This window comes from Haliotis rufescens, unplaced genomic scaffold (assembly GCF_023055435.1).
Source record: "Haliotis rufescens isolate VD_foot unplaced genomic scaffold, xgHalRufe1.0.p SCAF_2, whole genome shotgun sequence".
NCBI lineage: Eukaryota > Metazoa > Mollusca > Gastropoda > Lepetellida > Haliotidae > Haliotis > Haliotis rufescens.
In genome coordinates, this window is record NW_025963890.1 from 19,806,812 (window position 1) to 19,833,934 (window position 27,123).

The 27,123-nt window shown below is 37.8% G+C and overlaps 1 protein-coding gene across 1 annotated transcript in view; it reads left to right on the plus strand.

Annotated features, from left to right (window-relative positions):
* LOC124138817 (probable E3 ubiquitin-protein ligase RNF144A) overlaps positions 1–27,123 on the plus strand; it is a 49,920-nt gene that overhangs the window by 13,498 nt on the left and 9,299 nt on the right. Inside the window, exons 2-7 of the mRNA XM_046505699.2 lie at positions 11,322–11,480; positions 20,556–20,660; positions 22,999–23,059; positions 23,340–23,467; positions 24,027–24,121; positions 25,515–25,659. Of these exons, the coding sequence (XP_046361655.1) occupies positions 11,340–11,480; positions 20,556–20,660; positions 22,999–23,059; positions 23,340–23,467; positions 24,027–24,121; positions 25,515–25,659 (675 nt within the window). The 5' untranslated portion in view covers positions 11,322–11,339. The remainder of the gene's footprint in view (positions 1–11,321; positions 11,481–20,555; positions 20,661–22,998; positions 23,060–23,339; positions 23,468–24,026; positions 24,122–25,514; positions 25,660–27,123) is intronic.

The following is a 27,123-nucleotide window of genomic DNA, read 5'->3' on the forward strand; positions in this document are numbered from 1 at the left end:
TACAATTGATCCTGATGTATAAATATTTTGAACCACAATACCTTTCCAAGAATGTGGGACTAACCGGTATAGCATATAATCTTTGTGCATCAAAAATGTTTTTATCTGACCTTGTGTTACAGAGACTGTTTTAGGATTATTATTAGCTGAGCTTACTAGACCAAAATCCATTTATCTTGACTCGGGGTTAAAGTAGATGACTGTCATCTTTCTGAATGGGTGCGCCCACTGAGATTCAGTAAACCTTTTCTTGGAGGTCATAGGTGAATTGTGCGATGTCCATCATCCTGTAGCCTCGGTGCAACACAGGAGATGTCAGTACATTGTGTGGAGAAGCAGAGAGTTTTATACCACTGCTTTAATGTTCCAGTTAGAATTGGTGCCCACAGCAACCAATGTTGGTCCCAAGAGGCGACTTAACAGATCAAGTGGTTAAGCTTGGTGACTTGGTTTAAAGCATGTCAGTCTACCCAGACAGCTTGGATTGTTGTTCATATTCACGGGATTGCCTCGTCCAGACTTGATCATAAGCCAACTGCAATCATATAACTGTATTGTTGATGATTGCATCAGAAAACACACATTTTATTGTTTTTCCTATCACCACAGTGTCTGCCTTCATTTTGGTGTAGACTGCCTCCTTGGTCTTGTGGTAGAGCGTCCGCCAGGAGAGCAGAAGGTCAGGGGTTCGATCCCCGGCCACATCATACCAAAAGATGTTAAAAGATGGTACTTGTTGTTACCTTGTCTGGCACTCGGCATTAAGGGGCTGAAACAAGGACTGGTCGGCTAGGATTCAGTATACTGTGTCTGAGTGGGGTATTCATGTTAAACTGCGGCATGGTATCTCAGTGAGCTAGCACTATATATCGGGATCTGTCCAGACTAGTACAAGCAGCCACACACACACACGTGCATGCACATCGCTATATAAGTGCAATAATCTTGGACGCGATGTTAAACCCAATTTCACCTCACCTGCACGTCGCTATATAAGTGCAATAATCTTGGACATGACGTTAAACCCAATTCCACCTCACCTCGTTTTGGTGTAAAAAATATACTGGCATTGATTTTGTCCATATCTCTTGAATCCAGCCAAGATCTTTAAAAAATGAGAGATGTAATGAGAACAAAATACTGAGGTTTTGTTTTTTCTACGTGGAAATATCACATATGCTTTGTTGATTTTGACTGGGTTAAGAGATATTGGATCAACTAAATACACAGCATAGCTTGACTCCTACTTGAAGTGCTTTGCCATTGATTCTGACATTACTGCCATAGTTTATCAACAAGGGCAGTCAGAGACCAACAGTCCTTGAGTCAATAGTGTAATAGAGCAGTGGTTTAGATATCGTGTTGGTGGCCTGTTGATAAATGGCCTCTGCACTATCATGATCACAACATCCTGTGTGGGAGGATAGGATTTAGACATCATACGTGTTTCATCTCTGTGTCCTGGGAGCAAGGAATTGTGTTATGTTTATCAGCGAATGATCTCAGAATTTGTGGTGTGTTAATCAGAGGCAAGAAAAATATGTTATGTGGTAACTGCTTTTTGTTTTGAGAGAGGCTGTCATTGTGTTTTGGAGGATGGCATTGGGTGGTGGTTTGTGGTTGATATTTGTGTGTGGATTGTGATTTTTGATTCTGAAATTGATTTGTTTGATCTAGATCTGATTTACTCTTAACGTCTGCATCTGACCACCAGCCTGAAGCCTAAATCTACCATATATGTTGTTGGGTCAGTAAAACTTATTATATAATTAGTTCTGTGTAGGAAATCTTTTTAACAGGTTGAAAATCTTTCTGAAAATGAGAGGTCAGGGTTTGAAATTATCATTTCCCCTTGACGTTTGTTTGTCAACTCCCACTTTTACCTTTGGGAAGCAGTAACTCTGTAGCAGATACAAGAGGAACCAAGTTGAAACTTTGTACATGATTCCAACAGTGACGTCTCACAGAATTCTTATCTGATTTGAAACGTCCTCCATAACAGATTTGAAACTTGATATACAGTGTGTCTGGGGTCAACTGCAGTGTTTCGGTCTCCGCTTCGGTGGTTTGCTCATATATAGACTTGCACACGCTCATATATAGGCAGGCAAACGCTCATATACAGGCATGCACACGCTAGCATGCTGAAATCCGTTCGGAGGCATTTCTGAGCCAAATTTTAGGACTCTAAAAATGAGTGGGACGGCCTCTGGGTTTATGATAGAAAGTGAAGCCATATTCTTGTGGAGTCGACTTTATGTTGTTTGCAGGCGGGACATAAATGACGTAAGACGTCATATGTCTGATCATGTGACATTACTTATATCAGTTATATGGACTTGTTACAATAAACGCCACTACCCTCGTAGTACGTTTTGCGACTGGTAAGTCTTTCATTATTTGTTACTTTTTAAGAAAAAAAGTAGGATTGTGTATGATGATTGGTATGGATTGTGCAGGGATAAGGGGAGACTTTTGAACTGGTTAGAGGATGTAGGTGTGATAGGACAGAATGGAGGGCCTTGCTGTAAGTGTGGGAATGGTGAGATGAACAGGAGGAGGGACAGCAGTAGGAGTGAGGGATGTGTGTGGCGGTATAGCAACAAGCGGTGTCATTATAAGATTTCAGTGAAGTGTTCTTCCTGGTTTTGCAATTCTGATTTGTCCATTCCTGACATTTTGAAAATTACTTTTTGTTTGGTTTACAGGTCTAGAGAAGAACTTGTTAAAGTTTACCAGTAGTTGAAACTTGGTTCTGATCACACTTGGGTTGATTGGTACAACTTTTGCAGGGAGGTTTGTTTTGGAATTTTGGCACGAGAGAATGAGGCTATTGGGGGACCTGGAATAGAGGTAGAAATAGATGAGTTGAAATATGTGAAAAGGCAGTTTCACAGGGGAAGGAGAGTAGGTGGTGTTTGGTGGCATTGAAAAACGTTCTAGGAAAATGTTCATCACTGCTGTCGAGAAATGAAATTGTGAAACATTGTTGGAAGGCTTGTGACTGTTTGGAATCTTTGGAAGGGATGGGGATAAGTTCATAAGAAAGTTAATCATAGTGTAGAATTTGTAAATTCAGAAACAGGGCCTTGTCCAAATAAAATAGAATTAACTTGGAGAGCAGTGAAGGCATCTTAGTGCCAATGCATGGAAGGAATAAACAGAAAGGAATGTATGATGCATGTAGTTATTTTGTGGAGTACATTAACATTTCAGTTTCTTAAGTTCATCAGCCGTGTGTACAATCCATATAAAAAAGAATCTGAAAAAGAAAATGAACTGGAAAATTGTTTTGATGGATCAACAGATCTTATTGAACTGGGGGAGAATTCATCACCTCAAGTGATCTATTTGATTGATTGAGTTAGGAAATATTCTATAATATATTCATATGCATTCATTAATGAACTTACCATTGTGCAATTTATTTGAGCAAATCCACCCCACCCCACCCTTTTACGCCCTGTTTCTTACTTTGAAATATCAGTAACACCACCCCCCTCCCCCCTTTTTAAAAAAAATATTTTTATATATTTTTTTATAACTTTAACATAATGTCAGCATTGGGAAGAAAAAATGGCGGCCTACAAATCCTCTCGCTTCGACTGTAAGTAACAAACTACATGTGCATGGAATTTTTTCATTCAACAACTTCCGGTTTGGGTTGAAAATGTAAAACCTCAACCTCGCATTCTTACATTTTCAACCAAAACTCCATAGTAGTGTTTTATCCTTAACTTAACTTCTGACCAAAACATTCATGAAGTCTGATATCAATGAGCGAAACAAATTTCCATGTCAAAATATGTTCTTCCATCCACAAACTGAAATATGATTTTGACAATCAATCCTTATTTCCATTATCTTCCTTAATGGACAAATTGTAAACAGGATACGACACACAGGGAAGGAAATAGGGGTGGTATTTGAACATACATGAGCTGAATATGATGAGAAGCCCAATGTGAAGACTATGGTCCTGGCAGAACATGTGTTGGAGCTGAACTGTTAGTTCCTATTGATTTCTAACTTCAGGGGAGGAAGTGGAACATCGCCAAAACTGATCTCACACTAATAAAAAACCTGTTTCGTGTTCAAGGATGACCGAAATGACTGAGTGGGATGTAAATTTTATGAGGGACTCACTTCAGATAGGCAGATCCTGAAATCAGAAAATCAATTTTAAAATACAATTCTCCCTCCATGATTTCAAGAAGATGAACAGGGCTAGCAGGACAAGCTGACATCGGCAAAAGTCAGCTAATTGTCGACCTTACCATAATGTTCAAAAGAAATTACATATAATTGTTTTTGCATGTGCGCAAATCTGCTCTGAACCATTGTCTGGCTGATCTAATGACAACTGGTTATTTTCAAAGATCTATTTACTCTGCGCCTGCGCTGTTTCCAAGTTTCAGTATCGTTTGTCTATTCTCTCTTAGTCCAGATATTTAGACATGCTGGAGTATATGGGGATTGTGTAATATAATATGACTGGAAGTTCAATAAGGAGGGAGATATTGATGCTGGTGTATTAACTCAACGCGACTAAGGTATGAGTGTGGCATGGCACGTTGTCTATCCTGTCCGTCTGTTATTTCTGATGAGCCTGAAACAGAGCACTATAATGTGACTGATGTGTTCAGTGCATTAAGTACAAAAATCATTATCTAGGTTGTATTGTAACAGCACAGGAAATCGTCCTTTTAAAAATTACACTTAGACAAGATCATCTCATTACATTAATTAATTGTAGATTCAAATCTGCTCCTGTTATCCTGTCTGTATATAACAGGAAGGTGATTTTCAACGTCTATTGTAAAAAACATCTCTTACGCAACCTGCCTGAAAGCAGGGCGTCCTTTGAAAGGTGTGACCCAGGTGGCAAACATTAAGGTGCGCTCGGCAACACCAGGGACAGGCTGTACCCAGGAGACCCAGCTTCCGCCAATGTGACCTACCTTGGAGTAGCTCTACAGGCGGAATGGCCGGCAATACCAGGGGCAACCATACGCAAGCTAATTAACAGTATGCCATCAACCAAAATTCCTTTTATAGACCTTTATCATTACACCTTCCCTATCATTCCATCAGTTCTCTTATTTTTTGTCGGTAGTATATGTTTGTTCCATCACATGCATTATGAGGAAGAACACAACTCCTTCAGTGTTGTGTCAACTCTTAAAGTAGTTTCAGAAGCCATCAGTTGTTCAGGAAAGTGGTTCATCCCCCAAACAAATTATGTCACTTACATGTTCCAGGGTTTACTCATGATTATGAAACAGTAAGTTGCCCTCATCACATTAAACAAAGTCAATAACATCAATAACATCTTTGCATTGGAAAAAATAATGAACATAAAAATGAGGTGGGGGCGTGGAAATGTTTGCACTCATAATACACAAGGAAATATTATCATTAGAAATATAATCCTAATGGTGTACTTCTTTAGCATGTTCAGAGAAGTGTTATGACCTTCAGATCAATTGTCATGGGTGATGATGACATGCCAAGAGATAAATGTTATCCAAAGTGTGGTTACATTTAGGATTACTATGACTTATGAGTATGTTTGTTTCCTTACTATGTTTATTTAATGATAGCGGTATTGATGTGTACAGATTCTAGGCTTATCTTAACACTGAAAGGTTTATACAAGACTTAAGGATCATTCAGATGTTCATTCAAAATTCTTGTGTTATTGAAGGCTATTGACCTTATGGCATTTTGTCCTGAGGCAGATCAAGGGTTCTGGGGCCGGCACATTGAAGTGTCTTGTTCACAACTTGAATTGTTACGTTCATTTGGTCTGTGAATCAGACAAGGATGTACATGGGTTCAGTGATACGAAGGCACTTTGTGCCAAAAGCTTTTGAGTCTTCAAGCCCAAACCTGGGTCTTGGCATCAATTTTATGTTATTATATAGACAGTTTAGCTTTCTACTAGACCAAACAGAACTTTACTACACTTGGGATTCAGACTCGGCTGAAGTCAAAGACTGTGAAGGTATTTTTGGGTGTGTGGGTGTGTTTTGGTGTGGATTGGGAGTAGGAGCATCTATTATGATGTTTTTAAGGGAGGGGAATGGGTTCGTATGCTATGACATATCAAAATTGATATGAAAATAAATGAATCCCATAGGATGGACAATGCCTGCACTGGACAACATTTGATGAAGCTAAACAATTAGTAGGTGGCATGAAGGAAATTAACAATAATACAAACACAAACCCTGGTCATTGCAGCACAAGGCTGCCTTTGTTGTACAAACTGTCAGGTCTGTGTTATGCTAGATATCTCTAACATCACTTTGTGCGACATTACCTTGGTTTTGCTCCACTAGAAAATAATGCGAAAAGTGAGAAATACATCATGACAATGTTTGGGGAACTGATTTTTCCAGTCCACCAGGGAACAGTGTTTGAAAGTAACATGTAGTCTTTCACATGGACTACTGCTCCATGAATACTATCACATTACAAAGACTTCTAGCCATCAGTAGTGCTGGAGCATGTAATCAGTCCTTCGGCTCTGAACAGTCAAGACAATTACCATCATCGATATGGAATTTATGAAATTGAAAATGTGGCTTTTGTTTAGGGTAAAATGATACAGCAAGGTCAAGATACGATACATATCACAATACATAGCTCATGATATGCATATATATGTAGAATCATGGTAACTTTTTAACTATAAATATTTCAGAGCCTGTTCAAAAGGTAGAGCTAGCTGTAGTCACATGTTCGTAGTGGCTATATTTAGTAATGAACAGGAAACCCTAATTACAACACGTTTCGTGATATTTGACTGATGAATATGCTGGGTGTCATTTTAACGAGTAGTAAGTAATTTCTTTTAGCAAGTGTATTATCTTTTATCGATGCAGCAAAACATGGATGTGTATTCAATCGTCACATGGAAACTCGCGATGCTTTGGTGCACGCATGTTTTCGTTTCACCCCTAGTTTTTGTATTGTGGTGCCGTCAAGATGCTAGACAGTCTATATCCATATTCAAGAGGAGCCAAACAATTTTTGAGGGACACAAAACAGGACATCAACTGATCCAGCATGTCGATTGTCCAGTGAACTACCGTATTCGACGTAATAAGCGCCCAGGGCAATATTTGCTAATATGTTGGCTAGTGAACAATCTCAATTAGGCCCCCTTCCGATTGATCAATGTACACAAGACTTATTTATTCGTGTATAATACACACTCATGTGTTATATGCACCCTTAATTATGGGCAATTAAATTCTGGAAAATTTATCTGTCGTATATAAACACTTCGGGCTGTTGACATTTACCACGAAATTTACAATCTTTCACCAAAATAGTATTCTAATAAGACCCCCCTAATTTTTAGAGCGCCCTGGGCGCTTATTACGGCAAATATGGTATGTATTATTATTTCTTAAATTGTTTATATACTTTTAAGGTTTTTTTCATTTTTCAGAAACACATTAGTTGGGTTTTTTAAATCTCTCGCTCTGTCTTGCTCTCTCTTCTCTCTCTCCCCAACCCGACCCCTGAAATCAGCCCCTTATGCTTGTAATGAATACAAAAGAAGAGGAAGACTTACTGTTCCTCAAAGGCTGTGAGAGGGCACAGCAGGACTGATACTTTGTTTCCTGTAGCTGATAAACAAAGCAAATGCATGTTGCTGATATATCTGGAGTTGAGTAGACATTAAGCAAGTTGAGTATGTGCTGGGATATCGGTTACAACGCTGACATTGATGAAAGAATGAGTTTTGAAATCAAATTGTTCAAATTGATTATGCATTGTCGAGTCAGATAACATTATTTGCAAGCTCAAGGTGAATGCGGAATTCATTTCGCAGTCAAAAAAACAGCAGTTAGATTGATACTGGTCTCATGGGTCACAGAGAGTTTTCAAATTGAATTACAAGATTGAATTACATTGCAAAGTTATCTTTGTTCTGGTCTTAGATCTAAGTAAATGTCTTATACTTGGCATGTACTTATGAATTAAATCCATCATTGTGATAAATAACATTGAAGAAAATATTTCTGGGGGACTTTAAAAATATTCACCTCTTGTCATAAGAGACAAATGATAATTGAGTGGTTAGTATGTGAGACCAGGGCCATATTCAACTGAAGCAATCTTAGCACTAAGACTTTCATACTTAGACATAGTCTTACGCTAGTTGTGGTGCTAAGACAGCTTTGTGGAACAGGTCCCTGGATGTTTACAACGCGATCATAGCCTTACGAGTGTCGTAACATTATGTTAAGGTATGGTAATTACTCATACAGTCATAGTGCTAAGATCACGAGAGTCTTTTTCACAAAGCGATCTTAGCATTACACCTCTCATAAGTCTGTCTGACAGTATGTGTGCTTAGGAATGATCATCTTACAGAGATTCCAACATTTACAATTTCTTTTTTCACGAGTTATTTACATAGTAAATTGTTACTGCACCAGTGACATGAAGCATTCTACTGCGAGACTATGATTATCAGTGAGAGTCATGCTTTCAAATCACATAGTGTTGAAACATCCATTACTCGCTGATTCAATGTTTCTGATTGGTTGTAATGTTAAAACATACTCAAGTCATTTTATCGGTTGATCTTTTCAGGTGCAGACAGGGAACTAATTCCATGTACACTAATGTTACTTTGGAAGTTTAAACACTACTTTGTCATAATGAAAATAAGGATTTGATTATTGTTACAGATAAATTTAATGAATGTCTGGAGCTTACACCACATGTTTCACTTATGTCTAGGCCTAACAAAACTGTCGAAGCAGAAGCCCACTGTTGACTTGGTACTGTTGACATTACTCTTTTTCAAAAGAAATTATGCTTTTTCACCCCACTGATTACTTCAAAGCTTCAGCTAGGGGTGCCATCTCTGGTCTTAGCATTTAGATCACTTGAGAATGGGGCACTGGTTGATTGTGTGTCATTATGCTGTGATGGTGTGGGCCATTGCTCGAATGTAGTCTACTGCTGGTTTACCTCGCTCACGCTCTATCACAGACAACTAATGTAGGCCACATGAATGGCAGGTTATTAATGACAGTAACTAGCAAAAACAACATTTACATTCCCACAACAACATTGCATTCCTAATACAATATCTTGTATGGTTACTATCAGTCGAAGTAATAGTCCATCCCTATTGGGACTGGGCGATCTTAGAGCTACAACTGTTTAAGTCAGAAATAAGTAAAGAATTCAAGTTACAATTGTCTTAGCACAGACATGGTTTTGTGGAGCAGGCACTCGAGCAGAATACGCCACCAGTATTTTGAACATGAACAACAGGCCCTAAAGGACACGCCACTAACATCACTGTGTGCAATGATCTTGAATGCGACGTTGAACCCCATTTCACCTCACCACCTATTCATTTTCACTATTACCACAAAAAGTTTCACATACACGTGGTCATAACAAGAACATGCACATATTCTTGTTCCTGGTACTGGTAGATGTGAGATCCTACATACTGACAGTTTACAGGAGATAGTTTACAAGATAACACAAGGAAGTTCTGAACATATACCGGTAACAAGAAAATATACGTACTGGATGTTTACAAATAATATATTGGCTAGCGAACAATCCCAATTAGCACACCTTCCGATTGATCAATGTACATAAGACGTATTTATTCGTGTATAATATGCACTTGTGTGCTATATGCAATTATGGGCAATTAAATTCTGGATAATACATCTGTCGTGTATATACGCACTCACTCACTCTTTTGTATCATTTCAGGCTGTCAGCATCAACCATGAAATTTTCGATCTTTCAACTCTGTTTTTGGGGATTTTTTTCTCACCAAAATTATATTCTATTAAGAGCCCCTTATTTGTAATTTTGAGAGCGTCCTTGGCGCTTATTACGTCGAATACAGTATATATTTTAATATATTAATGCGTACATGAATGTCAGTCTAGGGAATTATCTGTAAAATTGATGAAGTCATTGGGAAACCCCCAGCTTTTTTTACCTCCAACACAAGCTGAGGCCCTCTTAACTAAGATTTGTGTCATAAGTAAGATAACGTTGTGATAGGTTTTAAGACAGCATCAAGAATAGCTCTTATGGCAATCATAATTTTAGTCACAAGTCGCTGATATTTGTCTTAAATGAGGCAGCTTCGTGAATATGCCTCCGGGTAAGATATACACTCAGAAAGCATAAGTCTAAATACCTGTCTATTATACTCTCATGTTAAATTGAAACATCTATATATAATAAAGAATCATCACTGACAATGCATGTATGTTGCTGAAACCTAGTTTCTGTCCTGTAATTAGTTTCAAGTCCTACTGAACTTGCATACTTCATGTAGACATACAAGTGTAACTGTAACCAATGGTAACAGAGAAACATAGCAGCTACTTAGAGAATGATAAATAAGTGCAGTGCTTATAGGGCCAATGCACTCTAAAGCTAATTACACTTGTCAAGTATTTGATTATTACGTTGTTAAATAATCTTATTTGTTTGCAGCATTGGTGGAATAAATATTTCTTGGTCCACAGATTTTATTTAGATAATATATTGGCCCTTTAAGGATCAGATATGAAGAATGAATTAAATACAATAATTTGCCAGATAATGACAGTTAAGAAGTCATTGTACATTTGTCTTCATCAGTTCATTGGCATCATAAATATCTTATCCACCTTTTTTTTTCTTTCTGTGAATCCATCAAATTAGTGATTAAGTATCTTGGAAAGGAATAAACTTATCCATCTTGACAGAAATTGTTGAAATGAATAGTTATCAGTATTTCAGATATCATGTTAAAAATGATTATGATAAATGCATTCCATCATTTATTGATGCTGGGAAAATAAGAATCTATTGATGTAGTAATTCAAATGAATGTCTTAAGTTTCAGCAAATAACATCTAAGAAAGGGATGTAATATCTCAAATGACATTAAATTTATGTCATGGTGATGTACATGTATATTGAAGGTTTAACATTTAATGTGCATTAAAAAAATCCATTTAATCAGCATTCACTCATACAGAGATTCGGTGAAGCAGATCAAATTCATTTCTTTGCCCTATAAACTTGGCACATATTGTTCCCACCATATGAGAAACATTCTGCAGGTAATGACATATTTGCCCCATCAATATCATAATGACTTCTCCGTGTTTCCCCATCAAGTTACCAATAAGCACCACCTGATGACAGTCATTCTGAGTGTACACAGAACATAGTTATGATATCAACTCTTGGTGTATTTTATGAGCCATGAACTACTGCTTCATTTTGCTATTGTTTCAATGTGCATTTTCTACTTTCAGAGCAGTTTGCTGCCTGCAATGATGGCGACGTATTCAGCGTCGCGGAGCTCGGTTGACTTGGCAATCGACCCCCTGATCACATGCAAGCTGTGTCTGATGGAGTGTCTCCTGCCAGAGATGTATGAGCTGCATGACTGCAAGTGTCTGTACTGTGAGTCGGTAAGTTGAACACACATCTACTGGCCTAATGATTCTATGATGATGACTGCCAGGGTTGATAAATACAATGGCTGTTTGAGTATAATATATTATTAAATTTAAATGTATTTTTTTAAGTCTTTGTTGTATGCTGATTTCTTGACTCATTTGGGACAATGGGTAGCATAATGGTTCAAGCGTTTGCTCATCACACCAAAGGCCTGAGTTTGATTCCCCACATTAGTAGAATGTGCAGGGCTCGATATAAGGAACTTCATTTAACTTGCACCAGGTGCATATTGACGTGAACACCTACTGGCACTCTAGTCCAAATCCCTTAAATTTATCAAAGTGGTAACATAGACCCGTCTTCTGCCAGTGTCACATAAATTGCTGTAGTGCTGTAAAACATCATTTGAACATGTGCACTTGATCTTGAAGTACCTCCAGTTCAATGTCATCAAGAGCCAGAAAGCATGACAAATTAAACATAACACAGAGATTAGTGATTTAGTATGGTAGATAAAGCTTTGGAGGTACTGAGTGTGTTCAAGGATGGATGTTGTGTGGACAAGTAAGGGTCCGTCAGACTCAGATTAGAATTGTTTTTACTTGCACTAAAAACATAAATATTAGATTGCATTTATCAATGATTGCTTGCATTGGTGCATGTTTCATAAAGCTACTTCGAGCTCTGATGAGTGGGGCCCATATGCAGCACCCCCCACCATGATATTTCTGGCATTTTGCAAAAATCTGTGTTCTACCAAACTCATTCACTCATGACTCACCTTTAGCTCACCTGAACATTCAGTCCAATTGTGCTTTTGACATGGTGTGTTGTCCGTCCATATGTTTGTCCGTCTCCTCTGAAACCACAAGGCTTTTGAAGCTGTTCTTTACAAAGATAATCTTAGCTATGGCAGTGTTCAAGACAAACTTAGGGGGAAACTTTCAGGGCCCTCTCTGAGAGATCATATAAAACTTAAAACCTAGTATGTATCACCTGAATACCTAGTTCTTACAGTATTATGTTGTAATAAATTCTACTAGGACATATGAAAGAAGTTGCAAATTCAAAAGAAAAAATGGGCAATGTGCAGATAACTCTCTAGTGAACCGATTGCTTTGTTCTGTAAAGAAAGGTTCAAAGCATATTATTATACTCTATGCTCTTCTGAAGGTAATTGTGTATCTAAGTCTAAGTGGCAAGCTGAGTTCTTATCTAGTCTTCATTGACATTGTATTTTCTCTAATCCCCTTAATCAAGGCAGGAAATAAAACTGAGGTGGTTTCAATGCAGGATAATCCACAGGATTTTTTCAACTAACATTTGTCTCTGCAAAATCGAAGTTAAGGACTCTGATTTATGATCATTTTGTAATGAAGAGTGAGTCCATCTCACACTTGTTTTGGGAATGTGAATTTGTACAAACTTTCTTGTTACAGTTTATGACATGGTTGTCAGGAGGATGTAATCACATTCATAACCTTAATCTTACATTAGAATTAATAAGTTTTGGTTGTAAAATGGATGTTATGACTGCTGTGTTTGATCTCTTCATCATCTCAGCAAAATATTTCTTGTATAAATGTAAGATAAAAAATGACCTACCATGTTTTGTACATTTTAAGATTCATTTAATAATGAGATACTATGTTGAAAATACTTTTCATTTTAGCAAAAATGGTTATAAATGAGTTTTATATCAAATGGGCAAATTGGAATAAGAACACACACTAATTACAACATGGTATTGGTTTTCTGATGTTTAGCTCTGTAGTTCCCCTGGCTACAGAGATACATATGTAACAGGGATACAGGAGTAAAAATATCAACAAACAACAAGAAAACCTTAAAACCTGATACAGATGTTGTTGATGCAGAATCACTGTCCACAAATATCGTTAGCGATCACAGAATGTTTCACATGGCTTCTCTCTCAGACGTAAAGTTATCAATTGCAGCTCCAACGTCTGATTTCTGATATTAAGTGTCAACAGTTTGTATGGTGTCATTCGAAGCAGAAACATAGTTACAATTACCAGAAGAAGGTCTAGGCACAGGAGTCCGTATCTAAAAATAGACGCCCTCATGCGCCCTTTGGGCTCACGTGTGGAGATGGTCATGAATATGCATGATGGCGTCTATTTTTAGATACGGACTCCTGTGGTCTAGGCTATTTGTCAAGGAAAATGGGTTTTTTCGTTTTGTTTTTTTAACTGATCTATCTCTGAAACTTTTCCATCTGTCTGCTCTCGTATATTCCTGTTTGGCCTTGATTTCTTAGTTATAGTGGGGGCACGTGTGGCCCAGTCGTCTAAGGCGCCGCGATTCACTGTGCAGAGTTGCGTCCCTTGGACACGCCAGAAACCTATGATTGTGGGTTCGAATCCCGGTTCGCCCCAATTATGTTTCTAGGTTTGTCAGCACCATACCCATGCTCGTGGGTTTCACCGAAGTGGTAAACGTCTGAGACCTGCATCACTTTGGGCTTTCCTCCCACATTAAGCTGACACGCCGTGATATAACTGGAATACTGTTAAAAGCGGCGTTAAACCCAACTCACTCACTCACTCATAGTTACAGTAAAGAACAAATGCGACTAGTCCATAATGACTACTATATTTGCAAAAATGTGAAAGTTTGACTGACTGGACCATTTTTGCCCATTACTCAGCCATTTCTATTATGTAATTTCATATGAAGTAAGTATACAGTTAATATGAGTAAAATATCATGGGGATAGAGGCTTTGGTGTTTGTTCTTTTTCTGTTGTAGTCTTTGACATTCACTGAAAAACCCATTTATCTTGTTTCACTGAACTTTTGACATTATCTCTGAAACCTCTTGAGGGGTGGTGGGGTAGCCTAGTGGTTAAAGTGTTGGCTTGTCATGTCCAAGACCTGGATTTAATTCCTCACATGGGTACAATGTGTCAAGCCCATTTCTGGTGTCCCCTGTCGTGCTGGAATATTGCTAAAAGTGGTGTAAAACATACTCACTCTCTCACTGAAACCTCTTGGTTTATGGAGCTGAAATTGTGTATATGTCTCTATATTTCCAACAGACTTCTACATATGAATCCTACTAATGTAGGGTGTTTATCATAAGAGAATGCAGATTTAGTCCACTGAATAATCAAGGATGCACTGGCTGTAGTATTTTGTCTTTTAACCCCAAATTGTCTTTCAGAGATTTGGTTCAGTTCAATTTCATTTTAACATATGGATGCTATAGTCTGAGATTACAAGATGGAAATAAGTTTTCCTAGACCTGGGCTTCAGACTAGTGGCTTAATGCATAGACTGATTCAGTATGACATAACAAACAGAAATCTGTTGTAATATTTGACAGCGAAGCCTTGTTGGCCTTGTAAACAGTTTATTGTCACAGGCTATATCTTTCTCTGATTAAGATGATTTATGCCACTAGAATCTAAAAGATTGTCCGACCATATCGAATGAACATACAGTTATGCTATGATCTTTTCCATCATGTGGTAGCTGGAGTAAATAGTGCCTGCCACTTAAAGTTAATGGTGAACTATGCTGGAGCTATGGCCACCTGAAACATATTGGTACATGGCAAAGTGTATCATTTTAATCAATCTAAGAGCTTTTAACAAACCTTTTCATGATGATTTTTCCACTGCAGAACATGATACTGCTTCTAAATTCCAATCATGGAACTATTTTTGGTTTGTTGTAAATGTAACTGATGTCGTCACTAGGACCTCTCGTGTGTTAATAGCTCTTCTGTTTCAGATTTGCTATAAGAAATGTTAAAGGTTTTGCAACTATTTGATCTCTTAGAAGTCATTTTGTTCTTGTGTTCAATTTCATCCGTTTTTTCCATGTTTACCAATTAATGGGTTATGCAGTAAATATTGATCTTCATGAGAGTGATGCTGTTTTAACTGTAGGTTAGAGTTACAGGGACATAACGTAGGTGGACAGATCTTATAGGAGCTTGGGTTGGGTCAGGGTGGTCTTTGGCTTGGTGGTGCTGGTGCCATCGCTTTGATTTGCTTCAGGCCATAATAAATTATTAGATTTTCATTCCCTCCCACCTCACTACCTAACATTAACAACCTACCTCACATCATTTTATTGTCCTATAGTACCTACAGACAAAAGAAAATTGCAATGCTCCCTTCTTTCTCTTCTTGATGCAATACACTATGTTTTTCGCCCTCCAAAACATTCATGCTTCATGTGATTGTATCCATCCATCGACATCTGTTGTCATTTGATGTAAACAGATCCCTTGTATGGTTTGTTTGTACAAAATAAGCTAATGAAAATAAGTTACCTCCTACTCAACATATTTTTAGCAATAACAATAAAAAAAAAATTTAGGTTATTATTATTACTTCCATATCTTTATCAGATTTACCTTTGGTGGCATACCAGGTACCCGAGCTTGACAATGTTGGTCCAGTGTATATGTGACCCTTGCATTTCTGGCTCAGCCTATTGTTTTACATGTTTATATGTTATTTTTACAATTACTGTTTTCAATACTAATAAACAGTGTTGATAAACTGTGATTGTTTTAACAAAAATGCATTTCGAATAACAATATTAAGTTTATTTACAAACAATGCATTTCCATTAACAATATTAAGTTTACAAACATTACATATTATAAACATTCATATAGCTTCAAATACAAGCTCAAGCTTAATTTAATCTATTTATGTAACATTTATTTACATTTATATTTAAAGATACCTAACATTTCACTTACTACTATGAAAACAAACATGAAACAATGGAGGTTACTCTAACCTTATGACCACAAATATAACTAAGTCGCATCACTGGCTCAAAAAGAATGCCATTTGACTATAATTTTCAGCTATATGTTCACAGTTAAATTACAGATACTAATCAATACAATAATGCTTCTAAACAAGGAAACATTAAACAAAATCTAGTGCTACAAGACACAGTGGGAATGCTTCACATAGTTCACATTGTTTCACATTGGACTGGCCCACTAAGTCCCGAGACACGTCCCCAATAGATCATCTGTGGGATGTTCTCTGACAGAAAGTATATGTCAGACACCCAGCACCTACCAATGTGGCCCAGCTTGGTGTAGGTCTTCAGGTGGAATGGCGGGTAATACCAAGGCTTCATTAGCAGTACGCCATGAAGGTGTCGTGCATGTATCACCCAAGATGGTGGACACACCAGATATTGATTGATCTACAGAAATTTATCGTCATAACACCTTCTCCATCTTTTTATCAGTTCCCATATTTTTTAATTGTTGATTTTACGCCATCAGATAGGAAGTTTAATATTAATATTGTACATCCCTTGTAATTTTGATAGACCCTGGGCTGCACAATCGCAATTCTTGCACAATGTTCAATTTTCAGATCTTATAGAAATGATCGTCTGAAAAATAAATTGGCAACAGGGGTTAACATGGTTAATGTACATTCTTGGGGTACCAGAGATTTACCTGGGTCTATCTATTTTTGAGTCAGAGGACTTTCAATAATATATTTTAGAGGCCCAACGCGTTGACAAGGGAGTTCAAGTCTGACAACTTGTGGCACACTCAGGGATTTATCTACACCTACTCAGACGCAGATATTCAGCCAAAATCAGAACTTTTAGAACAATTCCCAAATTTGAAGTTTTTATAATGATTTTTCCCATTTTGCCTGTCAAGGGTATTTGGTTTGGAATCCTCAATAAATCCTGGTGCTTCTCTTGGTTACAAGAATTTTACTGATGCCATGTCATTGCACATGCTCAGAAGCCTTAGGCTTATTATGAATAGTGATTGCAAGCATAGATTGAAGCGAAAAAAGACAATCCCACACACAGAACTTTGAGGGAATTACTTGCCAGAACAAAAATGTCAATAATATTTAACATGCAATCTACAATCTTGGTACATTTAAGGTTTCAAACAAATACACTCTTTTTGCATCCCTCAGACTTGCTAGGTACATTATTTACCCCTATTCTCAGTTTGTATGCCCTGGGATTCTGTCCTTAGATGGATTGTTCTGTATCAGTCTGGGACTTCAGCCAAATTTCTTCATCACAAAAACTAATCAAAGTCCATATATAACACTAAAATTTACTTGAAATGATGTCAAGATATTGAGTTAGTGCTGGTAGAATCACAATCTCATTAAAATCAGATCTTAGTTCTCGCTATCGCTGTATAAAGATCTGAGGACATCCCATTACGGGTCACGTCAGAACGACCTTTCGCGAACTTTGACCAACCACTGAAATGACAAACATTAGCCAATTAGAAATCAGCTTTCTCGAACTTTACAGTACTGGCAACTTCCATTTCAGAATATGCTTGAAATTTATGTTAGCACAGTTCTCGATTAAAATTGTGAAAACTGAACAAACGAACATTCCGGAATGTCTAATATATGGCTGAAATTGTATGACAGTACTTCCGGGAACTGTGCAACGCCTCCTCCATTCAAATGTTTGACCAACGGAAGGGAGAGATAATGATAATTTTGACGGAATCAGTCGGAATACCCCGTGTTAACGTTTTCGAGGTTGCATGATGAGAAAACACATTCCGACTGTCACTTTCATGATCTGGTAAGCAACGCTCTGATTGGTCAGATGAAAGGTCGTTCTGACGTGACCCGTAATGGGATGTCCTCAGATCTTTGTTTAGCGATAGCCAGAACTAAGATCTGATTTTAATGAGATTGGTAGAATCACAAATCTTTGGCGACCCATGAAGATCCAGGTAGAGAATAGGTTGTCAGCAACCCATGCTTGCCCTAAGACTTAGTAAGAGGCAACTATACTTGTCGTAAGAGACGACAAGTCACAACAGAATTGGGTGGTCAGGCTCGCTGACTTGGTTGTCAATCACTCGATTGTCCCTGTCCAGACTCGATTATGTACAGACCGCCATCACATAGCTGGAATATTGCTTAGTGCAGCATCATACAACAAATACAAATGTTTGGCATGGACTGTAGGCAGTCAACTGTGTTTTGGGGCAAGGAACCAAGCCCTAAGTGTCAACTATTAGGGATTATTACGTAATCAAATTCAGGTATTTCCAACCTTTTCATCACAAACACATAAGGTATTTGCATATATGCACAGCCTTGACATGCAAATGATGAATAAAAAGTAAAATTAACGCTTAATGATTGCACATGTATGCCATTTATTCAGGAATTATTGAGATATACAGATATATGTAGCATGGTTAAATTTACAGGTATGTATGTAACTTCGTTCTACATTGAAAACACATTATGATTGTCTCCATTCTATTCTGCAAACATTTAAAGTGAACTCTTTGCTGTTTGTGAGAGTTAAGCTGGATGGATTGAGTTTTAAGTGTTTGGAGTGGGTTGTGGATCTAAATAAATGAAACTCCAATTACCGTATTCGACATAATAAGCACCCAGGGCGCTCTCAAAATTAGAAATAGGGGGCCCTTTTTAGAATATTATTTTGGTGAAAAACAACATAGTTGATCGTAAATTTCATGGTTTATGCTGACAACCTGAAATGTTAATATATGACAGATATATTTTTCCAGAATTTAATTGCCCATAATTAAGGGTGCATATATGCATATAACAAACATATTATGCACAAATAAATAGTCTTGCATACATTTATCAATTGGAAGGGGTGCTAATTGGGATTGTTCACTAGCCGATATATCAGCAAATATCACCGTTGGCGCTTATTAGAGCAGGGCGCTTATTACGTCGAATACGGTATAACCATTTGTTCACACCATTATTCCTCACTCACATCATTATGTCTTACTCACACGTATGATTGGCACTGAAAGTGTGAGCACAAAAACTTTGTAAACCACCATGAAGTGGACATGCATGAAGAAAATTTTGTTCAACATAGTACATCATAGGGATGTCACGATGCAGATGTCATGATACACGTGTCACATGATATGATACATATCTTATTGATAACGATGCAAGATCAACTTCGACAATCCTGCAAAGTTTGCCTACGATGTACCGGTGAATCGTGACATCACTTGAACATCGGTATAATGACACCACACTGCTTACCTTGACACTAAAGATATGTCATAGTTGGATATCGAAAATTGCCAAATTTCAAGCTCTCTGTTTTACTTAAGACTTTTTCATTGTCGATTCCTATTGTGATTTCTTCAATCATCTATTGACACACATACTTTGAAATATTGTAGTACCATATTGTCTTAAGTTCAGTGCCCACACGAGTATAATGCACACACCCCTCTAGCGGATTCAGTATTTTGGAGAAGAAAAATAATTGGAATATAATGCGCAGAAAAAAATTACCCCTTCAACGAATTCCGGTAAACGAACGAACGAATGAACTGCAAATCTGCATTTGTTACATATAATTGTACATATAATTATTTCATAATGCCTACCTATAATGACTGAGAAAGAAGTACTTTTCTATAAATAGTGCAGCTATGACACCCCTACTTTTCTATAAATAATGCAGCTGTTAAATTTACTGTTTCAATCAGAGGTTATTTTGATTTGATATCTGATTGACCAGTAATTTCAAAAATTCATGGTAGAATAGATTTTGTATACAAAACGCTGATCAGTTTGCAGCTAGTGAGCAGCCACCTGTGACTGGATTGTTTTATATATACAACAATACTTGTGCAGTTACATGATCAAATTTGTCTAAAGACTCATTGGGTCAAGACCTGGCATGGACATGTCTTGCAAGAATATAGGTCACCTAAGCATCCTATACTTAGGCAGCTGTATGGATTGGGTACTCAGGCTTGGTAACTTGGTTGATTGCATGAGGAACAATGGTCATGATGTCAATCTCTGGATTGTCTGGTCCATGCTGGAATATTTACAGGCTGCGCGTTAGACAACAAACAAACATTGGACCAAGTGAATGTATCTGACATATCTATTTAAATATGTATTGGATTCAAATGATGATCTTTGATTCCAGTATGTCAGTGTTGTTGTGAATAGTTTGTCTCTTGGTATCAAAAGGGACTGCCCTTATTAGTGAAGTTGTCATGTTTATATTACTGGTATGTAAATGTATATGTGTATTGCATTGCAGTGTGTACGGCAGTACCTGACAGTGATGATCACTGAGGGCAATGTATCTGAGATCACCTGTCCCGATGCTCAGTGCAAGAAGCAAGGCAAGATTGAAGGTCCAGAGGTGAGCACAGGGAGCCTCAGTAATCCAGATACTCTCAATCCATGATAAGAGAATCATACGTGTGTTTTTGATAACATGACTGAATGACTGTAGGTAGTGAATCAGTACACCCTAGTAACACAGGTGTAGTAAATCAGTACACCCTAGTAACACAGGTGTAGTAAATCAGTACACCCTAGTAACACAGGTGTAGTAAATCAGTACACCCCTAATATCACAGGTGGTAGTGAATCAGTATGCCCTAATAACACAGGATTAGTGAATAAGTATGCCCTAATAACACAGGTGGTAGTGAATCAGTATGCCCTAATAACACAGGAGTAGTGAATAAGTATGCCCTTATAACACAGGTGTAGTGAATCAGTATGCCCTAATAACACAGGTGTAGTGAATCGGTACACCCTAATAACACAGGTGGTAGTGAATCTGTACACTCCTAAAAACACAGGTGTAGTTAATCAGTACACCCTAGTAACACAGGTGTAGTAAATCAGTACACCCCTAATAACACAGGAGTAGTGAATCAGAATGCCCTAATAACACAGGTGTAGTGAATCAGTATGCCCTTATAACACAGGTGTAGTGAATCAGAATGCCCTAATAACACAGGTGTAGTGAATCAGTATGCCCTAATAACACAGGTGTAGTGAATCAGTACACCCTAATAACACAGGTGTAGTGAATCTGTACACCCTAATAACACAGGTGGTAGTGAATCTGTATACCCTAATAACACAGGTGGTAGTGAATCAGTACACCCTAATAACACAGGTGTAGTGAATCAGTACACCCTAATAACACAGGTGTAGTGAATCTGTACACCCTAATAACACAGGTGGTAGTGAATCAGAATGCCCTAATAACACAGGTGGTAGTGAATCAGTATGCCCTAATAACACAGGTGTAGTGAATCAGTACACCCTAATAACACAGGTGTAGTGAATCTGTACACCCTAATAACACAGGTGGTAGTGAATCTGTATACCCTAATAACACAGGTGGTAGTGAATCTGTATACCCTAATAACACAGGTGTAGTGAATCAGTACACCCTAATAACACAGGTGTAGTGAATCTGTACACCCTAATAACACTGGTGGTAGTGAATCAGTACACCCTAATAACACAGGAGTAGTGAATCAGTACACCCTAATAACACAGGTGGTAGTGAATCTGTACACCCTAATAACACAGGTGGTAGTGAATCAGTTCACCCTAATAACACAGGTGGTAGTGAATCAGTACACCCTAATAACACAGGTGGTAGTGAATCTGTACACCCTAATAACACAGGTGGTAGTGAATCTGTACACCCTAATAACACAGGTGGTAGTGAATCAGTATGCCCTAATAACACAGGTGTAGTGAATCAGTACACCCTAATAACACAGGTGTAGTGAATCTGTACACCCTAATAACACAGGTGGTAGTGAATCTGTATACCCTAATAACACAGGTGGTAGTGAATCTGTATACCCTAATAACACAGGTGTAGTGAATCAGTACACCCTAATAACACAGGTGTAGTGAATCTGTACACCCTAATAACACAGGTGGTAGTGAATCAGTACACCCTAATAACACAGGAGTAGTGAATCAGTACACCCTAATAACACTGGTGGTAGTGAATCTGTACACCCTAATAACACAGGTGGTAGTGAATCAGTTCACCCTAATAACACAGGTGGTAGTGAATCAGTACACCCTAATAACACAGGTGGTAGTGAATCTGTACACCCTAATAACACAGGTGGTAGTGAATCTGTACACCCTAATAACACAGGTGGTAGTGAATCAGTTCACCCTAATAACACAGGTGGTAGTGAATCTGTACACCCTAATAACACAGGTGGTAGTGAATCTGTACACCCTAATAACACAGGTGGTAGTGAATCTGTACACCCTAATAACACAGGTGGTAGTGAATCAGTTCACCCTAATAACACAGGTGGTAGTGAATCTGTACACCCTAATAACACAGGTGGTAGTGAATCTGTACACCCTTAATAACACAGGTAGTGATGAATCAGTACACTCCTAAAAACACAGGTGTAGTAAATCATTATATTTCTAATAACACAGGTGGTAGTTGACGTTTTGCCCCATTCCTTGGTCCATCACATTTTTTATTTCCGGAGCATAACTCCTAAACCGTTCCATATTTCTTCAGGAAACTTTGTTTACACATGAACCATGTGCTGAGCTGATGCTTTAGCTATTCAGGATTGTTTTCATTTTCTATTTCAATTCAATAGGGAGCTACCTCCATCAGAAAACTCGATAGTATTTCACACACCTGAAAACCTGGTGAGGAAGTTATTTTTGAGTTTTTGTTTCAGATAAAAAAAATGGTAGACCACACCACATTTGAGAGGTACCAAAGATTACGGTATTTGAGGGGTAAGTAGATTTTCCTGGACATTTTTGCGTTATGTCTTGAGACCAACATGTCAAAACATGTCAAAAATCTCTTCTTAGTGAGTTAAGTTTCGGGTTGAAAGGGTGAGTTGTTTGGCATTGGATGAGATAGTAGAGGCAAATGATAGGTGAGTCCACAGACTTTACACATTGTACCCATGTGGGCAATGGAACCCAGGTCTTCAAGGTGACAAGTGAATGCTTTAACTACTAGGCAACCCACCAAAATGTTGTCTGATTATTTTGATATGTTGTATTACAGAGGTTGACATGGACCCCAACCGTACCTTCTGTCCCGAGGCTGGCTGTGAAACAGTCTGCCATGTTTGCTCAAGTCCCACACCTCCACCGGAGGAGAACGTCCATCCTTCGCCTGTCCAGTGTCCAACAGTACGTTTATCACATTTACTACATTTTGGCCATGACAAGATTTTGAAATGTTTCTCACATTTAAAACATGCTGTCTTTGTTCAGGGTGATCAAAATATTGTAGTTTTCATATTCGTTATTTTATGGAGTTATCTTTCCTTGCCTCAGTTGCTATTGTTACTTGCTGGGTTTGAAGTAGTTTTTTGCTTTCTGTGAAGAGAATAGGCCTGGTCATTTTGAAAATAGATTATTGATGAGACAAATTGTTTTCATGGCCTTATTATATTTGGATTGGTTAAGAAATGTATGATCTGAAACATGGAATAACGTTCATCAATAAACAACAAACAAAAGCCTATCAAAAGCTCAACTCACATATACTAAATTTAATATAACAGTTTGCTCAAATTATCCTTTCACTTTGTATAATTTGTTATATTATCGGGCCATGATTTCTTTGAAGAATGTTCCATGATTTAAAGGAAGACTATTTTCTTAATGGCTGTTCAAATGTCTATGATTTTGACCTCATCATGGTAGTTGAAAGATAGTTGAAATGGCAGCTCTTCTCTTTTTGCAGTGTGGTCTGAAGTTTTGTTCAATATGTAAATCCAAATGGCATGCTGCCAAAACTTGTGATGAGGTGATGGCGTCTGGCAGACAGGAAGATATTGGGTGAGTTGTCTCATTATTTGCAGCGATGTTGCGAGAGACAAATGGCATTAGGACATTTTCATGGTAGATTTTTCAACTTTGTTTAGACGTTCTTCTATATCATTACCAAATTTAAACAAAATCTATATGCACAGGCTATGAGTTTCTAAGTGTGTCAGACTCACAGGGGAACATAGCCATGGTCACCATATATTCAGGGCTGTCTTTTCTTACATCAAGCCAGCATGACATTTGTGTCTTGTTTACTTTTAACGATTTGTAACCTAACAAATTACTCCCTACCCTTTCCATTTTGAAAAAGTCGAGAGAAACAAGAATGTTTAAAGCCATCTTAACACTTCAGACCTATAATCATGGAAGTCGTAGCAACTTGGTTGACCAGGTCCCATATTTTAATGGTGTCAAGAGTTAAACTTGAGGGCTCAAGTTTTGTGTGAACCATGTACTGATTATTGTCATGACACAGTGCTAGGTTTCCTCAGGGATAACTTTGCAGATTAAACCAAAGTGTTAATTAAATTCTGTATGTGTGATCTTTAAATGTAACTTGTCTATCATAAGCCACTGGATATTGTGTTTTGATACCTCTGATTGACCAATCAAAATTGAGTATTTTCCAAATCCAAGGCAGAATATCAGATTTATATGAACCCTAAAATAAATGTGACAAACACATGGAAAATGATGAACACGTGAACATGCTTAATGCACAGTGTGATTCACCAAATAGATTTGGGTTTTCAGAAATGAACCAATATCAATGATGGGGACATACTTTTTATTGACAATTGCTTATTATTACTTGCCCGTGAAGAGGTCACTCGTTTTATAAACATACAGCAGTATTACACATTGTGTAATACCAAAGCGTATGCTTATGTACTGTGGGAACAAGTTTCATGAACAAATATTGAAAGCTCTCAACATCTCTTGTCTTATTCAACAACATTGCATGTGGAGATGATAGACCACTGAGAGGAGCTATTCACACATGACAGTGAAATTCCAGCAAGTTATAAATGGTATGTAATGAATAAAATGCTAAACTCGTTCCCTTCTAATACCAATGTTATGAAACTCATGATTAGTTCTGGTATCTGGTATTCTATATTTATCTCTTAGGTGAAATGACAATTCACCAAGTTTGATGATGGATCAAAAATATTTTGTCCAGTTGGTGCTTTAATTCCAAAGGGCAAACCTAAGCATTTTTATGAGTGCTCTGTGGCACACCTCAGCCCAAAATACACTCTGTCCAGGAACTTGTATTACTCATACTGTTAATCACTGATGTGGCTGGCCGGGACTAATGACAGGCTGCTGTGCTATAGCTGACTGCAATGATATTCATTCATCACATGATATGTCTGCGAATATTGCCCTTGTTTTGCAGCATTCCATTCAGCAGTGCAGAAGATGCGAAGATCAAGCGTTGCCCCGTCTGCCATGTGCCTATAGAGAGAAATGATGGCTGTGCACAGATGATGTGTAAGAGATGCAAACATGTGTTCTGCTGGTACTGCCTTGCATCTCTAGATGTAAGTCACACACAATTATACCCTTTTTATTTGTTTGCTTAATGCTACATTCAGCAGTATTCCAGCTATATGACAGGAACCTGTAAATAATCAAATCTAGATGAGACAACTCAGTGCTGGATATGAGATGAGAAATGCCCATCGCAGTCTGGGTACGATGATGTGTTAACAAGAGTACCATACCTGGACAACCAATCCATTTAGGCACTACTTAAAACAAGCATATGTTGCTAGGGACCAGTTTTGAAAGTTCATTGTAGGATAAAAAGAACTCAATTACTTCAGATTTGTCACATTCCTCTTCCATCCCCACAAACTGTGTATTAATGCTGACATATTCCTCAAAGAGTTTTTTTGTAAAGCAATTCCTAGGACCTATTTATTACAGATATGCATTGTAGAGTATTTGAGTATGTCAGGTTGACTGCTATTTATCTCAACTCATTTATATACTTGATACCTCTTATGCCATTCATTTTGACATGAAGAAATGATATTTAGTAGAGCCGTTATTTATTTACTTGACCTTTTAATCCCCTGAAAAGTTGAATATGTCAGATGGAAAACTTGTGGAACTGTTAAACCTCTCAACCCCAAATTTAAGGAATTAAGATTTTTTTTGGTTTTATCTGGGAGGGCAGTCATAACAACACAGAGTTACAGCAGCCATAGTGCTAAGATCGCTTTGTGGAACAAAGCCCTGTATTGAGAATAATCAACTTTTTTTCTAACATAGTGGTGTAAGGGAGATAACTCTCCTTCCGGAAGTACTTGTGTAATGATAGCATGTGAGTCATATCTGTTGAGAGTTGTAAAATATGTGTTTGGTTGTCTTGTGTGTTGTCATAGGTTTTTAGGAAGGATTGTGTGTGTAGAGAAGATTGTTTGTCAGTTAAATGATGAATGCTAACGAATACATTTACTTGAAGAAGCGAGATCTGTTGTCGACCAATAGGTACGCTTACTATGCTGCATTCAAACTGCAAGTCTTCGCTCTAGCTGATATATTTTCTCACGGGTTCATAATTCTATATACACCGATTCACAAAATGGCACTTCGTTGTTGATGGCAACGTATAACGATCATTGTGAGATTAAAAAAAGACAAGAGAAACAGCTTCCCACATTATGAAAGTGGATGACTGGTTTGTTAAATCTTATATTAGAAATAATAATGACTTTTTCAATACATGTATAATTACAACGTTTTTCATCTTATATTATTGAATATTTGCGAGTACCGGCACATGTCTTGCAGTCCGACTTCGCAGTGTTTTTTACCTTTCACTTCCTGTTTCGGCTTATCTGGGGGTCATATCATTTTCTTTCGTATTTCAATGGTCAAGTTAATACCTCGGCTTATCTACGGGGTCGGCTTATCTGCGGTCATATAAGGTATTTAAAAAATATAGATGATTTTGTCCATCTGCCAAAATGCGAACATAAATGTGTTGCAACACAACA